Source organism: Serinus canaria, chromosome 19, assembly GCF_022539315.1.
Source record: "Serinus canaria isolate serCan28SL12 chromosome 19, serCan2020, whole genome shotgun sequence".
Lineage (NCBI taxonomy): Eukaryota > Metazoa > Chordata > Aves > Passeriformes > Fringillidae > Serinus > Serinus canaria.
In genome coordinates this window covers 586,224-603,583 of record NC_066332.1, presented here as the reverse complement: position 1 = coordinate 603,583, position 17,360 = coordinate 586,224, and the positions used below count along the sequence as shown (strand labels likewise).

At 48.2% G+C, this 17,360-nt stretch overlaps 2 protein-coding genes across 4 annotated transcripts in view; one reads left to right on the top strand and one right to left on the bottom strand.

Annotated features, from left to right (window-relative positions):
* LYRM9 (LYR motif containing 9) overlaps positions 1-5,604 on the bottom strand; it is a 30,299-nt gene extending 24,695 nt beyond the window's left edge. The window contains exons 1-2 of the mRNA XM_050981739.1: positions 5,473-5,604; positions 4,851-4,898 (exon numbers count right to left, since the gene is read on the bottom strand). Of these exons, the coding sequence (XP_050837696.1) occupies positions 4,851-4,876 (26 nt within the window). The 5' untranslated portion in view covers positions 4,877-4,898; positions 5,473-5,604. The remainder of the gene's footprint in view (positions 1-4,850; positions 4,899-5,472) is intronic.
* A 460-nt stretch (positions 5,605-6,064) lies between these two features.
* Positions 6,065-17,360, top strand: part of NLK (nemo like kinase) — a 36,758-nt gene continuing 25,462 nt past the window's right edge. Inside the window, exons 1-3 of one of the 3 annotated variants that reach the window (XM_050981865.1) lie at positions 6,065-6,170; positions 6,548-6,621; positions 6,808-7,571. In XM_050981865.1, coding sequence (XP_050837822.1) covers positions 7,114-7,571 — 458 coding nt within the window. In that variant the 5' untranslated portion in view covers positions 6,065-6,170; positions 6,548-6,621; positions 6,808-7,113. Of the gene's footprint in view, positions 6,171-6,547; positions 7,572-17,360 lie in introns of all 3 variants that reach the window. The other 2 variants (XM_050981866.1, XM_050981864.1) reach the window with 2 other exon arrangements.

Genomic DNA, 17,360 nt, shown 5'->3' with positions numbered 1-17,360 from the left:
ATTCTGGCAAAAGGTTGTATCAGACTTTTCTGGATTAATTTCACTGCCCAAACCTTCAATTCCATTAATTACAACAATTTTTTTGATAAACAAAATAACAACAGTTCATGTGCACGTCACATGTGCAGCCTGCATTTTTTGCTCTGAAGCACACATATGCAAGATAGACTTTTTAAAAAACATCAGATTTCAAGGACAGGATTATGAAGCAACAACACAACAATGAATTCTCAAAATGCACGTGCAACCCATGGAGCATTGGCTCATCAAGTTGTGGGACTTCAGGACGTGAGCCCTGTGCTGTACTCAGGGACAGTGGGATGTCACAGCCCAGCAGCTCACGCCATCCCTGCTGCTGGGCCCAATGCTCTCCTGAGGCTGTTAGGGAATCAAACACCCCAAATTAGCTGAGGGCAGGAAAATCTCAGTGAGAGCTCCCAAGTCATACCAAATTCTCCATGTACAACCAATGCCTGTTTTCTGTCTAACCACAGAGACAGAGGCTCCATCACCTGAACCAAAGCTCCAAGGAAGGGAAGATTTCCAAAGCTGCTGTCTTCCTTGGACAGAAGGTTTGAATTCAGACAGGAACTGAACTGCATGATGTGACTCAATGCTGAGTTCAGCCTTTGGGCCGTGGCACGCCCCACCAGCTGAGCATCTCTGCTCTCCACAGCCACCTTGAACCTTCGACTGGGTAATTCAGAGCACCTCTACTCAACTTGTGGCTTGGCATTGTTTCAGCTACCAGTTTACTCCAGAAACAGTGGATCAGGGAGAACAAGGTCAATCAATGTATTTAAACAAGCAGCAAACAGCGATGCAACTCTTGGAAAAAACATAAATGTACCATCACACAGAGATTAAAATCATGCATTGCTTTTTGCCTGTAGAGGAGGAAAAGGAAGTAGCCTGCTTCTCTCCCCTCTCCAAAACCCATCATTTAGGGATGCTGCTCGCACAAGGACAAGTGCCTTGTGGTGATGCTTTCAATTCTGCACCTTCTAGGGAAGATAACACACTGTGGAGCTATTTTAAGAACATCTCATTCACAAAGGTCTCCAAATCCATCTTCAGAGACAGAGACGATTTTCTTGCTGCTTCAACATCTTTACTGGCTTGACATTTGCTTCAGAGGGAATTCATTTGCTGTTCCAACAACAGAATGGAGCAAGAGCAGCTGCCAGGAGAGGGATAAAAGGAAACACTGTCGACAAAGAGCAGCAGGGTCATTTCTGGTGCAAAGAAATATAGAACAGAGAGAACCACAGAACTGACACTTTCTCCAGAAAGCAGCAGGGGATAAAGATGTCCCCTCTGCCTCCTGCAACTGGTGTTTAGGAAGGGACTAAACAATCAGGCTTAAGTTTGTAAATGACTAATTATTACAAACCAACTGTAAGCCCCTGAGCATTCACACTTAAAGCCAGGTTCATGCTTAAATGCTGCAGTCAGCAAAGAACTCAGTAAGTCCTTCAGAACACTCAAAACAAAACACTTCTAGTTAGATAGCTCTGCAGAGCACAAGCTCACTGTTTAGGAGGTGACATTTTTGGGATGATTTCAAGCTGCCTTGGGGCAGGGCTGAGATCCCACCACAAAAAACTGCTCTTCAAGAGCCAGAGGGGGCTGATGGGCCAGGGAGGCAAAACAGGTACCCGGAGAGTCTGATATCCAACATCAGTGAGAACCTCAATCTTGGATGACACCATCTGTCACTCACACCAGCTGTCCCCTACCCCATGCCAGGCACACCATGCTGCCCTGCTGCAGGAAGCACCATTCCATCATTTAATTGCTGTCCAAGGCAGTGCCACATTCCCACAGCGCTGCTCTAAAGAGTCACCCTGCCTGCTGGCCTGACTGACAGCCTCACCATAGCTCACCTGCTCGGTTGGATTACTTGATTCGTTTCCCTCGATCTTATTAAAAAGTTGACCTGAGCACAGCATCTAGCAGGGATTTGTCCCTCATTCCACAAGACAAGCAGATCCTGCCCTCCTCCTAGATGAAGGAATATTGCCATCCTTTCAAAAGTTAAGACAGAAACCTTTATACACAATCAAAGCTAAACCAAAATATTCTTTCCCCTGCTCCTCTCTGAATTTTATTAATGGAGAAATTAATTCTTTTCTAGTTTCATGGAGAAAAGGTTTTAAAGACAAAAACTCTCAAAAATTATTCCTTGCAAAGAAAAGGGCTAACATACTTGAACAGCAATTTTAATCCCATGATATTTTGTGTATATGATCACAGTTTATTTGGAGCGTGGTATTTATCTGACTAACCAGACCTGCTCAGATTCACAGGCATGAGCACCATATTTCTGACACCTTAAGGGCTCCAGCATCAGGATTTATGAATTAAATATCTCCAGGGTGTTACAGAACACTGAGGACTGTATCTGCAGAGTGTTATATCAGGGTATGTGTGGGCTTGTCAAACACCCACATGATAAATTATCAATAGTGCAGCTCAGAGCACCCCTTTTGTGGATCAGAGAAAAATCTGTGCATTTTATTATGCTTTGTTCCACTTAACGTTATTTTTTTCTGCATTAAAGTTTCACAAAACCCCTACATGCCTAAATGCTGAAGGACATTCATGCACAACACACGATCAAAATACTTATTCTAATATTTCAAGTCCTGTTTTCACAGCTGGTTCATGTGGGACAAGAAAAAAATGCTGACAAGTTATGTCTGGAACTGGACAATTACATTTTATATTGTTCAAGATGATACAATCTTTTGTGTTGAATTTTAAGGTTAAAACACTGCTGAGGAGCATTAAAGAAACAGCACTAGCTGATTACAAAGGGTCTACCATCCCTTGGCTGTATGCAGAGCACTGTCATAGAGATTATACCCCTGCAAACCATGTGTCAAATCCCAGAGGAAAATAAATCTCTCAAGAGTCAGAAAAGACTAAACTTGAAGCTGTGGATTTTCAGAAATGAACAATTGTGAGCCCTGTGTTTCTGATGCACAGTATTGACTTCCACATGCAGTAACAAACCTCTACTGAGGAAACAAAGGGTCTATTAGGAGAGCACTTTGCAAGTTTCATGTTTTCCTTACTACCCTTCTGTTTTTTCCTTACACATACTTCCCTGTGAATCAACTTGATCTTGTCCTCCTTAACTTCCGGAGCATGAACAGCCTAAAAGCAGTTGAACTGAGAGCTCTTAAGTTTCACAGTGTGACAGAGGCCAGGGACACCAGTTGAAAGCGTTTATGAACCCAGTGTGCAAGGAAGATACACTGGTTAGGGTGGGCCACCCAATGCTGGCACCTGACAGAACTCCGTATGGGCACCAAGATAAGCGCATCCCTCACCAGGCTTCACCTCACTGAGCGGGGCTGCTGCAGCTTCCAAGGGCAAACAGAACAACAAGGCTGCAGCATTTAGTGCATCTGAAATCAATACAGTGGGTCCCAGATTTTACCAATGCTTCACAGATGGAAGCTGGGGAGTGCGGTTTGGAGTGATCTGGTCAAGGACTGTCAGGAAACACGTGCCAGTGCCAGGACTGCAAACCCTGCACTTCTCCTGCTGCTGAGAACCCACCAGCATGACAGCATCTAACAACATTTTCAGGGTGCTTCTAAGGCAAGACTCTTATTCACCCAGTAAAGTACCTAACTGAACAAACTGTTGAGGTGACACCGTGTGCTTAGACTTGAATAATGGCACTGAGACACTGACCTGCAAATACACTGAGAACTCAGCTTCCCATACAAGGATTATTAGGCCACTGCTCCCTTTTACTACTTGAAAAGGTTTTGCAGAAGAGAGAAAAAGAAAAGTCCATAATGAAAATGTGTGGGAGAGTTTTAAAAGCCTTCCAGTCCTGCCAACACAGCCCTATTCCCTTTTGTACCCACTTCCTTCTTTCTCCCTCACACCACACCTCCCCAGAGCCTGAGGGGAAGCAGAAATCAGGAGAATCCTTGGGCTGCCCCATATCCAGACCCAGCTTGTTACCAGCTCCCACAGAAACCTCAACCAGACAGCTACAAATGTGAGTTCTAAATAAGTATTCTGTCTCTTCTTCCAACAGGTGATATAAAATGGCTGTAAACCAAAATTTGCTTGCTTTTTTCCTTAAGTGCAGTCTCTGTTTTTAAAATGTTTTTAAAATGGACGGCAAAACTCTGATATAATTCCAGACTGGGCTATTAGTAACCATATTTCCAAATGCAACAGGGATAGCTTTAATAAAGGAACCCATCTTCAGTCCTGCAAGACTTTTCTTGATTATATTCTGGTAAAGCAGGAAAAAATTACCCAAACCCCATTGTTATTAAGTATCTCCAAGGTATCAAACCCATTCTTGCAAAGATTTTGCACTGAGGTTTCAGGAATCACAACAGGCTGTCACATTTACACTCTCTCTTCCTCCCCCCGCAGAGGAGCTCGATGCTGTCCAGTTCTCATAGACATACAGAAAGGACAGATGACAGGACTGCACCTTCAGGGACCTGCTGGGAACACCTCACCACTGCAGCCGTCCTGGCACAGCTCTGCTGGGCTGTTTTTGGCCCACACAGGAGCCAGGGGCAGCAAAGCAGAGGCTGTCAGCTCTCTCTCAGCAGAGCACCTGCAGATTCCCCCTCAGTCCCTGACTGCCTCTGAACTGCTCAGTTCAGTTACCTGAAGGAACCTCTTTATCACCCTCACGGTAATTTAACTCTGCCACCATGGGAAAGGCTCCAGTAACATGGGAGAGTTTTTCTGAGGTAAAACTATTAATCAGGTATGATTAATATTCACATGAGAGAATTGAAGGTGTTAAAACTGTCGAGTTTTTACCCACCCCTGTGTTTTAGGGAACACTGATGCCTTACCCAAAGACACTGCAGTCCCCAAGCATGCAGATTCATAGCGTGAGGGAACTAGAAAAACAACCACAGAATATTTCGGTCCTGGTTAACACGTACCTCGCAGTGAGACCCCTGAGCGTGTTCTGAGCACACTGAAGGGAGCCTGGCAGAGACTGCCTCGGGCAATGGACAGCGGCCGCGGTGCTGGGAGCATCTACACCTTCTAATTAGCGGTTTATTTCCCTTTCCTGCCAAGGGGAGCTCAGGCGCGGCGTGAGGAAGTGCCACCCCCTGCTGCCACAGCCCAGGGGCCCCGCTGCCCGCCCCGCATTCGCCGCTCTCTGATCTTTAGAGACCGAAAAACAGGTCCCAAAACCCCACAGACCCCCACGCCCTTCGTGTCGGCCTCCCGTGCTGCGGGACCGGCGGGACAGAGCGGGCTCGGCCCGCAGCCAGCGAGACTCGAGGGCACCGTGACCCGGGCGGGAGCAGAGAGGGCACAGAGGAGCCGCTGGCGGGCACCGGGACCGGGCAGTGGGAGGGCACCAGGGCAGCGGCCCCGCAGCCCGCCCTCACGGCGGCTCGCGCTCCGCTTCCCGCCGCCCCCTCAGCGCCCACAGTGACCCCGCGCGCGCCGCGTCCTCACCTCACCCCGCCCCGAGCTGCTATTGGTCTCGTTCGCCGTCCGTCAGCAGATCTCCTCCGCCCATTGGCCCCTTGCCGCCTGTGGGCGGGCGCAAAAGCCGCTTCCTCATCCGTCACGCGGGGCAGCGCTCCGTGGTTTGTGGAGCGGCGGCTCCTTCACCGCCCACCGGCTCCGACCACTGGTGAGGAAAGCTGTCGGTCAGGCTGCCGCCCCGCCTCCCAGTGCCATTGGCCCAGTAACCTCTTTTCGGGCTTTCGTTTCTCTTCATTGGCTAATTGGATTGGATGGACGGCTGCGATTGGGTGAAAAGCGGGTCCCGGAGGCGGGACTTGGCTCAGGAGCAGAGTCCATTGGCCGGCGGCCCGCCGTGAGTGGCAGGAAGGTGAGGGAGGCGGGGCCGCCCGGGGTGAGGGTTGTGTGAGGTGAGGGAATCTCGCGGGGTCTCGGCGGCTCCGGGCGCGGCGGCGCGCGGTGATTGGCCGGCGGGGTCACGGGGGCGGGGCCGCACCGTGGGGGGGGCTCTGCACGGCCGCGCGCGGTGGGCGGGGCACGCCGGGCGCCGGGCGGTGATTGGTCGGGGGCGGCTCTCGCGCAGCCCAGCGGGCCGGGCGCGATTGGCTGCGGGCGGCGTCGGGCGCGCGCCCCGCAGGGGGGGGGGGAGCGCGTGCCCGCGGCGCGGCGCGGGGCGGCGGGACCAGGTGAGAGCGGGGCCGGGACCGGGGCCGGGGCCGGGCGGGGCGGGGACCCGGGGCCGCCCCCAGACCCTCCCGCCGCCCGCACCGCGGGCCCCCTGCCCTCCACCCCCGGCCCGACCCCCCCGGCCCGGCCGGCCCCGCCCCGCCGCGGGTCGCGCTGTCAGGGGCCGCTGCGTCCTGCCCTGCGCCCCCTCCCCGGCCCCGCGCCGCCCCGTCATTCATTCGCCACTTTTCACCCTCCTTCGCCCCCCCGCGATCCCTGTCCTGCCCCGGCCCTTCCCTTCCTATTTCTGTTTTTATCTTCTTTTAGCCCCCTCGTCCCCCTTTCCTCGCCCTGCGGCCCCCCCTTCACTTTCTCTGGGTCCTTGTGTGTGTTTCAGGCCTTCAAGGAAAAGTTGCAAACTCCCGAGTTGTTGCTGCTGTGAGGGAGCAGGTGCCTGGAAGGAGGGAGCAGGTGCCTGGAAGGAGGGAGCGATGTAGGAGGTGCCCGGGCTCAGGGAGGTTCGGGGGACACATGGAGAGGGTGTGGGAATGGCATGGCTAGGCTGGCCAGCCCTCGTGGGGTGTTCAGGGCAGAGGCTCCGAGCCCTCCCTCCGGAGGGAAGGGGGATTGATCACGGTGTTTAATTTTTATAACAAGAAAAACAACACAAATAACCAAAAGTGAAGGAAAAAACCCACCCCGGCCCCACCCCAGCTGCCCAAGGATGGAGTTGGAGTAGCCAAGCCCGGCTGGATGCTGGGGAAGGGGTTGGCGCCCGCACACATGAAGAGACTCCCCGAGTTGTTTGGCTTCGCGAGGAGATAAGGCCAGTGGAGCTCCATGTTTTTAAAGGTGGGCCGTGTATGATGAAACCCAACTTCTTTTAAAGTGTAGCAGATTTAATTTTTATGGCCAAATGACAGCTTGACCCAGTTGTTATCCAATCAAAGGGCATTTTTTTGAATGTCTCTTTGTGGCACAACAGCCAACGCAAAAATGATGGCGGCTTACAATGGCGGTACGTCTGCGGCAGCAGCAGGTCACCACCACCACCATCACCACCACCTTCCTCACCTCCCTCCTCCTCACCTCCATCACCACCACCATGCTCAGCACCACCTGCACGCCGGCTCGGCGGCCGCGGTGCACCCCGTGCAGCAGCATGCCTCCTCGGCCGCCGCGGCCGCCGCAGCCGCGGCCGCCGCCGCCGCGATGTTGAACCCAGGGCAGCAGCAGCCGTACTTCCCATCGCCGGCCCCGGGCCAGGCCCCCGGACCGGCTGCAGCAGCCCCAGCTCAGGTACAGGCTGCAGCAGCTGCTGCAGTCAAAGCGCACCATCATCAGCACTCACAACATCCACAGCAGCAACTGGACATTGAGCCGGACAGACCCATCGGATACGGAGCCTTTGGTGTTGTCTGGTGAGTAGAGACAAAAGTGAACCGATACCTCCTTGTCATTCTTTACCTGATCATAACTCATCCTTGGTTTTGTCATTTGAATCAGAATACAAGAGAGCTGCTTACTAAGAGCTTTTTTGCTGGTTCTTCTCCGTTCTTAGAAAGTTGCTTCGCTTGTTTGCGTTGGCAGAACGAGGTTCCCAGTGGTGAGGAGCCACCTCTGACTAACAGCCCACCCTGCCGTTCTCTTCTGAGACAATACAGCTTGTTTATGCCCTTTCTGTACCTTTAATTAGAGCGTGCATCTGTGCAGCTAAGCCGTGCTTCCTAAAATTTCAGGTTAACAAATGAGCATTAGAATATTCATTTTGACCTGGCTTAAGAGTCAGAAATGAAAAGCGTATGAAAATGTCTTCCTTGTGCAGTCACCTGTCAAGATCTTTGTCTCACGGCGGTTTGACCTGCGGTAGTGCTGTGTGCTACCTAAAACGGCACAGCTGAACTTTGCTCCCCTCTCAAAAATGGAAATGGGATTTCCTGCCTCACTGTAGCTCTGCCTCCGGCCCTTTTATCCCCCAGCCGCGTTTCAGAGGAGTCTGTCAGTGGAGTGGAATCTCTCCTAATGCATTTTGTGACTACCTTAGAGCCATGTATGTAATTAGTGCCCTTCAGGAGCGCTGACACAAAGCTGGCAGCAGTGTGTATATGTATATATATATATATATATATATATTTGTATATAAATGTTTGCCAGTGTGCCCTATTCGGAGCTGTGCCTGGGAAGCATGAAGGCTGGCAGGGGGTTGTTCTGGAGAGCAGGCATGTTGCAGTGCACTTCCTGCAGCACGAATGCAAAGTTTGCAGCGTGCAGCTGTGTGTGGTGTCCCAGCCCTCTGCAGCGTTCCCAGCCCAGCCTCTGGGGTGCCCCTGGAGTTTTGCTTTAGGCACTGGCCGAGCTGCAGCTTCAGTGAGAGGAGTGGCCGGGTCACGGCGTGTGCCAGTGTTGGGAGGCAGAGGGCTCAGCAGGGCAGGCCTCAGGAGAGCAAAACCCCTTCTGCCTGCAGCCCAGCCCTTGAGGGTGGCCACGCGTCACCAGCCCAGTGCTGGTAGCAAAATGGTGCTTTCTGAGAAGGCCAGGGGAGCTGCAGGAGCGAGGTGCAGGTCCGTGCTGTGGTTGCTCTTGTGTGCCTTCCCTCAGAGCTGGGGTGTTAATTTAAACGCCGAGTTCTCCCAGTTGGAGGGGAGCTGTTGTGCAGTCAGCACTGCCGTGCTCTGGCTGTGGTACAGCATTAAAAAGTGGGTGTAAAAGAATGAAAACTGACAAGAAATCTGCTGTAAGAAATTATCTGAAGGTATTTCCATCAGTTTGTATATTTTTTTAAAGTATGGAGTTTTATAACTTAATTTGTTAAGGTCTTTGCTTAAATTTGTGTCGTTATGTAAGATCAGCCCGTATTACTGGTGTTTTGTTTGCCTGTGCATTTCCCAGGTCTTTATTTTCCCAGTTCTGTTCGCCAAAAACAAGGTGCAGAGAGCGATCTGCCTCTACAGTATTCAGCAGAATGAAAGGTCACGCTTGCATATTTAAATATAATATCATGAAGGGTGCTGGGGGGAGAAAGGAGGTGTAGAGGGAAGGGTCTGACTGACATCGGGCAGGAAAGGCAGTGCCAAAAGCATCTGCCCATCCCGAGCCCTGGGCTGCGCACCTGCGGCCGCCCGCAGGACCTACCCCGGGGGGACTGTGCCTGCAGAGCTACAGCTACAGCTTTGCTTGGAGGTAACAGCAGCATGGGAAAGGGAAAACAACAAAGGGGGAGGGTGGCAGCTAAAAGCAGAAGCTGGGATCCCTCTGGCTGCCCTGGCTGAGGATGTCATTGGTGGGAGTGAGTTCCTCTTTGCTCACGTGTGTTTGAACTCAGTGGTCACTGCTCAGCTTTTGGCATTGCGTGTTAGCTTCTGCTGCTGAGTGCAGGCTCAATTTAGGAGTCTGTAAGCAGTAATTAAACTGAATTTTAGTTTCATTCAAAATGTGGAAGAATGCCCATGTAATTGAATTTTAGCTATGTAGGATAAAGTAAATACTGACTTGAGTATTTATAGTTTGAGGTGACTTGGACATGAGCAATGTGCACTTGGGTTCAAGCATGACACGGAATTCACAAAGCTGTGTGACTCTGGAAGGAGGATTTGTTGTTTCTCAGTACCTTGTCTGAGCATTATTTGTGCTAATAGGTAACTGAAAAGTTTTTATCAGTGCTTCTGAGGGAAATGTTATTGCATAGACAGTTGGGATGTTTGCAGAAGTCTTTCATCTTCTGCTCTGATGTGTCACTGCTTTGTTTGGGAGGTGCAGCTGACCTGCAGCTCAGCTCAGTGCATCAGAGGAGTGATCAGCGTGTGGTGTTGCACTTCCCGTTACCTCACCGAGAGAGATTTTCTCTTGGCAGTTGAATTAGCATTTGTCATTAGTTCATTTGTCTGGTACTCGATGAGATGGTGTTTCGGCGTGGCTGCTGTGCTGCTGGAGTTTTTCACTCGTGAAGAGCCAGAGCCTCGTGCTTCAGCACTTTGGTTATTAACCCCTGCGGGGGGGGCTGCTGCCGCTGGGGTCTGTGCACACCGGCCACGTCCTCGCTCAGCTGGGCACCACTTCTGTGGAAATCAGCTGTCCCTGGCACAGCATCTGCTCTGCCTGCTGCCCTGCCACGCAGAAGGTGTTGCTGAGCCGGGGCAGGTGTGCAGGGACTTTCCACAGGTCCTGCAGGTTTCTTTCCCTACGCTCTGGTTTGGTGAATTGCTGCAAACCCAGTCATGTTCCTCATTTGCCAAAAGCAGAGTGATTTGCTCTTGGAGTGTTCCCTGCTCACATGTTCCTAAAGTGCTGAAAAAATCCAGATTTTAATGTCAGCGACAAGCTCTGTCTGTGTCCTGTGGTTCAGACTGAGTGGGGCTGAGTTTTGGAAGTCTTGTGTCTGTTCCAAGAACGAGGAGCTGTCCTTTGGAGAAGTGCTCCCAGTTTTGCTGGGAAGACATGCTGCTGCCATCTGGTGGGATTCCTAAAAAAATAATAATAATGATAATTAAAAAAATGTATCAATTGAACCTGCCAAGGCTGTCAGGTTTGAAATGAGGGGTGAAGCCTCAGTGCCTCTGGCAGAGGTGCTGGTGCTGTTTCCATGCAGGGTTCCTGGACTGGTGAGGAGGCTCTGCAGCTGCAGGAGGGAGATGGGGAGTAGCAACTCTTGCTGCGGGTGGTAACACTGCTGCTGAAATGTCGAAGTGTCCTGTTGGCTGGGATGTATCTACTCCAGTGGGATAGGAATGTAAGGTGTGGGGGAATTCTGCTTGTCTTCCTTGTGTCTCTTAGTTTTGAAAAGTTATTGTCGTTCATCAAAAACTGTGGAACCAAGCAATCTCTCTTAATAATGTCAAATCCATGTTAAAATGCATCTCTGTGGGAAAGCTGTTACAAGTGACAATAGAAGAAAGTATTTGAATTAATATTTTTTAAATTCCTGATTTACCCCATTTGAAATTGTGTGTGTGGGTTAATGTACTTGTATCTAATCCTTTTTATTCAGGAGGTCACATGGCAGTACAGTGTTCTAAACAGTTTGGCTGTTGGTGTTGAGACAGGACATCATGTTCAGGCTGTCATAACTTTAAGGGCAGAAATAATTTAGCCTTAATCTACTGTTCATTGCTGGCCTGCAAAGGCCTGAAAATGCCAAAGTCATTGCTCCATAAAACCCAAAAGAATATTGCATACAATGGATTGTTGCCTGGACCCTGGAACTATTTTAAGAGGGCTTTATCCCAGCACTGATACTAAGCACAGCAGCAGGAAAGACGTTTCCAGGATAAACTGATAATCTCCCTTTCCTTTAAAGGAATGTGTCCTGCTGAGCAAAGATGCAGTGGGGATAATGTGTTTGGGATGAAATTGCCAGAATGTATATTAAGGAAAAAAGGTGTTATGGGTTCAGAGAAGTCTGAGAAGTGGCAGGAAAAGTTCCCTTTCTGCTCTCTGATACTGCTGAAAACCACAATGATGTTTGGCATAGTTAGTACTGTTAATGATGCCTGGCCGGGTAAGCGAGAAAAGTTTAGCAAAAGCTGAACTATAGACATTTCTTTTACGAAATTCATTAGGACTTTTTGGTGAGAGAGGTTCTTTCTGAAGTTGAAGCTGTCTGTATCATCTTTTTCCAGTCCCTCAAACCTCACCTGCTAGCAGAAGACAGTGCTTGACCATCAGGCAGTATTCTCTGGTAATTAACAGGTGGACAATGGTTTGCTTTGACCTATGCAGTGTGACATTTTGTTACTGCTGAGCAGTGTTGGCACTGTTCTGCTGCCCACCCCCCCCACAGGAGAGGGCTGGGGTGCCCAAGGAGCTCAGTCCCTGGGGCCCAGGGGAGTTCCAGCCCCATGGCAGCAGGGCACAGAGCAGGGGGCACAGAAGGGCTGATGGCACTGGGGTGTTTGTCTCCCCAAGCCACCTCCCCCCAGCTCTGTGGGGCCAGGCTTGGACCACGAGTTTTCCACTCTTTGTGTTCTACTTCAGTGAGTTCTGCTGTTGTCTGATGCAGATAGACACTGATTTCATAAGAAGGAGGCAGAGTCATTTTTATCCATTTATTGGAGGGAACCAGGAGATGCCTAAGGCAGAGGAGGCAGCGCTGACAGTGGGCACGGTGTAGAGTGGGGATGGGGTTTCACATGCACCATCACAATGGAAGGAGCTGCAGGTGATGATCTTAGATCCCTATGTCAGTATTTTTTATAGTATTGCTTTATCTAAATTGGATTCTGACCTTATTTGTGAAGAAATGTAGTAGAACAATGACCTTATTCAGGTATTTCTATGTGGGAAATTTTGCAAAGCTTTATGTGTTTGAGTGGTTGGGGCTTTTTTCAAATTTCCTGTAAAGAAAAATTCTGTTAACATTTAAATGACTGTTTCCCAAATGGAGTGAATTAAGTGAAATGGATATAATAACTCCTTGCATTCAAATTAGACGTTGGGATTAGGTGAAATTCTATCCAAGTAATATACGAGTTGCTCATTATTGTCTTGTAACATGATGCAAGAAAGAAGGAATGTGAATAACATTTTTTTTTTTCTCAAAGTTGGGCAAGGACCATTTGGGATAAATTAGTTCACTGTAAATTATGCCAAGGTCAGCGTTTCAGAGGTCACTTGAAATGCAAGTTGCTTTGCAGCACCTGCAGACATTGATGTTTGTATCCACACAGGACTGGATGCTGATAATCCAGTTAGATCCTGGTAGCAGTCAGTGTTTTTTCTTTTTCCTCTGAATTCTGCAAATGTTACAGCTTGTGACTGGATCTGCAGTCTAATATTGATTTTTCCAGAAGACATATTTCAGATGTTCTTTTCTCTCTCCCCCTGACTCTTTCATCTCTTTTTAAGAAGATATTTAAGTTGTTGAATTCCCTAATCCAAGAGAGTTGTTGGTGTTTTGGGGGGTGCAGCCCAAAGTGTGGGATCCCCCAGAGCAGGAGATAAAGGCCATGAAAGGGTCTGGGGGGAGGCTGCTGGATGTGCCTGAGCTGCTTCATTTCTCAGGGAACAATGGCATAGAAAGAATAGCTTTGGGCAGGTGAAGTGGAGGAAGCCTTGGGGATATGTTTGAAATGTTTTTTGATTACTTGTAATGGTTGTATCTGGGTCTCATGTATCTTTAATCCTCTGGAAAGTTCTGCCTCCTGGTCTGGAGTAGGTAGTGTGCAGCTGTTCTTGTGAGAAAAGCTGGCTCAAAGGTGTGTCGAGTTTGCTTAAATGGAATTTGTGTTCATTCATATAATTGGTGATGTTTTTTAAAAGGTGTGTTAAAAATCCACAAAGAAAAAAAGTGCTAGAAAATCTTGCAGTAGATGCTGCAAGTTTTGGTTTATTGGTAGTCAGAGTAGCTAGTGCACCTGTTTTGTAAAAGTAAACCCCTGAGTAGGGTGGGAGATGCTTAAATCAAAGTGGCAGATGGCAGGCAGTACAAACATGTATGAAAAGGATAGAGGCTTCTGGGACCAATGCTTTGTTTATTGATGATAGTATTTGTTCATAATCAGCAGTAACAGGGAAAAAGTGGATGGGATGGGCACTGGATGGGTGGTAGCTACAGGTGGTACAAACCATAGGCATCACCTATCTAAGAGGGGTTATTAAAACAAATGTTGTTGTAACAGTGTTTTTTTTTTTTTTTAATAACATAGGTCATATATTTTATTTCATTTTTATTTCCCCCACTGTCTTTTCTGACTTTTTCATCACTTCTGCCCATTTTTCTTATTTTCTGCCATTGTCTGTGGTACTTGGTATGAAGTGCACCTTACCAACAGCATGCTTCAACGAAAACAGTGTTTGGAGACGAGGGGTAAATTGTAGAAAATAAATAACATTTTCCTGTGGAAATCACTGGAGCTCCATCCATCGTGCACTGCAGGAGGAACCTGGAAAAGAGCAAAGTCATCTCCTCTGAACACATGGCCTTCCTTGGTGTGTCCTGTGGGCACATGGATGGCTGCAGCCTGCGGGTGCCAGCTGTGTGAACAGTTGTGATTCCTGCATGTGGATCACAGAACTGAGCCTCCTTTGGGGAATCCCCAACTTGCCCATGGTCACAAATGCCTTAAAATCATTGAGGTGCTGATGCTTGTAAGGTTCAGTTTTGTATTGTAAGTCTGCTGAGAGCCTCGATCAATGAAACTGTCAGCTCAGTTTTCTAGGTTCACAGTTCCCTAGTTTTGCTACAAATTGCCTGGGGGGGTTTCAGTAATTGTGGAAAAATGCCAGTGGTGTTCAGGTGAGCTCGGGTGTGTGAAGTGAGTGCACGTGGTGCTGTTCAGGCTGCTGTGGTACAGCCCTGAGAGGGGACAGGAGGGCAGAAAGCTGCAGGACAGGACAGCCAGGTACCAAAATGCTGCTCAGAATGCACCAGAACAATACACCAAACCTACCAGAATAATCTGGGCTTCATTTCAGTATTTAAAGCTGCATCATCTTTTCTTATGCAATCGTGACGGATAAATGAAGGCAGACTTAGACCAGCCTTGATGTGAAACAACTTCCATGGCTACAGCTCTGGAACATGGCCATGTACAGTCTTTAAAAGTGCTTAGTAAGAATTTGAGCTTTAATCTTGAGGGCTGTGGCAGAATCAGTGTGTCCTGGTAGTATCATTCTTTAATTTCCTGATGTGGTGTTTTTCTATAAAGGCTTGGAAGCATTTGTGTGTGAGTGGAATTTTTGTGCTCTTAATGCTGTCGGATATAACATCAGAATGGTTATAGCAGAATCATTGTGTAAAATCCATATTCTCTTATTTCTTTAATTTTCTTAGAACATGATATGATGGTACTTCTGTGTCATTCAAAAAAAGAAAAGGTTTTTCAGAGCATTCTGTTCAAAAATTCTTACAGGACATTTTGTGGAAAAGTGAAATATACTGGGAACTGTAGTAATCCTTGGACTTTAGAGGGGGATTTTCTTTCCTCCCTTCTTTTTTATATGAAAATACATTTTATTAGTTGCAAAAAACCCCCAGAATTGCTCACCAGAGAAACTGGTGCTTCAGTGTCCTTGTCCTTTTGGAGCGGTGCTGGTCCCCAGTCTGCTCCTTGTTTGTAGCAGTTTGTCTCCATTGTCTGGGGACCACCAAGCAGTGCTCTTAGGGTTTGCTGAGTTTTGTGGTGTCAGGGTAGGGTCTTTGCTCAATGGGACCAGTGAAGCTGGGGATGTTATTGAGCTGGTGGCCAAGTACCTATTCAGGGTTTGAGATAGTTCATTAGGCTTTTTCTGAAGAGTGACTGACTCTGCCTCCTCCTTGGCAGTGTGTGTGGAGTTGGCTCTTGCAGGTAATGCACTTCACTGTTTTATCTGACATAAATTCATGTACCTATTGAAGAGTATTTGTCTGTGAATAGCCAGACTTACTCCATGGAGGCAGTAGCAGCTTTCAGCAAGGAGCAGTGTTCCTCCTGTGCACAGCTGCTGAGGTGTGTGCTGGCACTCTGGGTGAGGGAGGGGATGTGCTCTGGGCTGAAGGACTGGCTTCCTCTGAGAACCATTCTATTCAGCCTTTGCTGGTTTGGTTCCTAATGGGTTAAGGTATACTACAGGAAATACAGAAAAAGTTCTCTGCCAGTCCATTCTGAAGCCCTTGATTGATGTAGGGCATTCCTGTCTGGAGTAGAGCTGCAGGTCACTGGCTTCTGAGCACAAGTGTGTCTCTGCCTTTTAACTGGGGACCTGCTTGGCTTCCTCCTGCCTTCGTTTTTAAAGGCCCTTGGCAGCCCGTGTGAGACTATTTGAAAGCCTCAATTAGAGCTTTTTCCCCCCAGAGATTGCATAGTGACAGGACAAAAGCATTGTTTAAAGGCTGTTCTCATCTTGCAGTATAACTTCTCTTTGGATGTTTCTGTAAGTTCTGCTTGGCTCGTTCAGAGCAGTCTTTGGAAGGAGGATTTCTTTTCAGGACAAGGAAGAGAAGGCATTATTATTTCTGGGCTGCTTGCCATCCATCTTTCTTAATTTTATGAAATCCTAGGCTAGTGTTTTTGGTAAAATAAAGAAAAGAATTTCCTGAGCCTCGCAGTGCTTTCTGGCTCCCCTGTGTTGTCCCTGATGCGTTTGAAGTCAAGACCAGACCTCCTTGGTGCTGATTTGTAGCTGGTGGGTGTGATGATGGAGCAGAAGGACTGTTTTTTGTTATTCTGGCTGGAGGAAGGGCTGTGGGTCAGACAGGTCCCAGGGAGCTGTGTGTTCCTCACGTGAACCTGCACAGAGCACTGCCCAAGGTCACCCGTGGGCTGTGTGCCGGGGTGCCCAGCACCAGGGGGGCAGCTCAGACCTGCTCTCAGCTCTTTGAAAAAACAGAATAAAGGCAGTCAAAACAACGCTAGAGGAATTGAGATACTATTTCTGTTTTTGAGCAGAAGTGGGGAGTCTCCCAATCAATTCGCATTTCTCGAGTCACAGCTTGTATCTCAGTCACAAGGACAGGCAGGAATGGACCCAGAAATGGAGATCTGCCAGTAGTTTTGACAAGGGCATGTGTCTTCTAAGTCATTGTTCTCAGAGTCGCTGTTGTTAACACGATGTACAGGTAAAGACCAGTGGGGTTTAGTGCTTTTTGTTTTCCTGTGGTTCAGCATATGGAAATGAACAAAAAACAACCAACTACCAACTAAGGCTAGTATAAAAATAAAACCCAGCTTTTAAAGTGAAATGGCAGTGAGTAATGATTAGCATCTACTTTATTCTTATGTCTAAATTCAAATTGCTGGGGGCAGAAGCTCCCACATAATAATTGCTGTTAATTTAAAGGGACAGTGGCTTGCGTGGTTAGTGCTCTGTCCAGTGCTGCTTCGCAGTGAATATTCACATGATGAGCTGGAACAAAATAATGTCAAATTAAAACCTGCTAGAACCCTCTTCAGGTTTTAATCTAAAAACCATTGAAAGTTGCCATTTATGATTTGGCAGAGAAAGAATTTTATCTTTTCCTTGTAGATCCGGACTGTGTGTGGAGAGGGGAGTGTCTGTGTGTGCTGGGAAATCCTGTGTCAGTGACTAAAGCAAGACCAGCCCAGATCCTGCACTCTGCCAGTCTTTGTGCACCACTGTTCTAAAAGAGAATGTCCTACAGCCACTCTGAGAGGCAAAAATGTGTTTTAAAAAATCTGTTTTAACATGGATCACTTAATTTAATTGAAGACAGTAAGAGTTCTACCTAAGAGCTTAACTAAAAGCAGATTTTAATTATGAAGTGGAAAGTACATTTG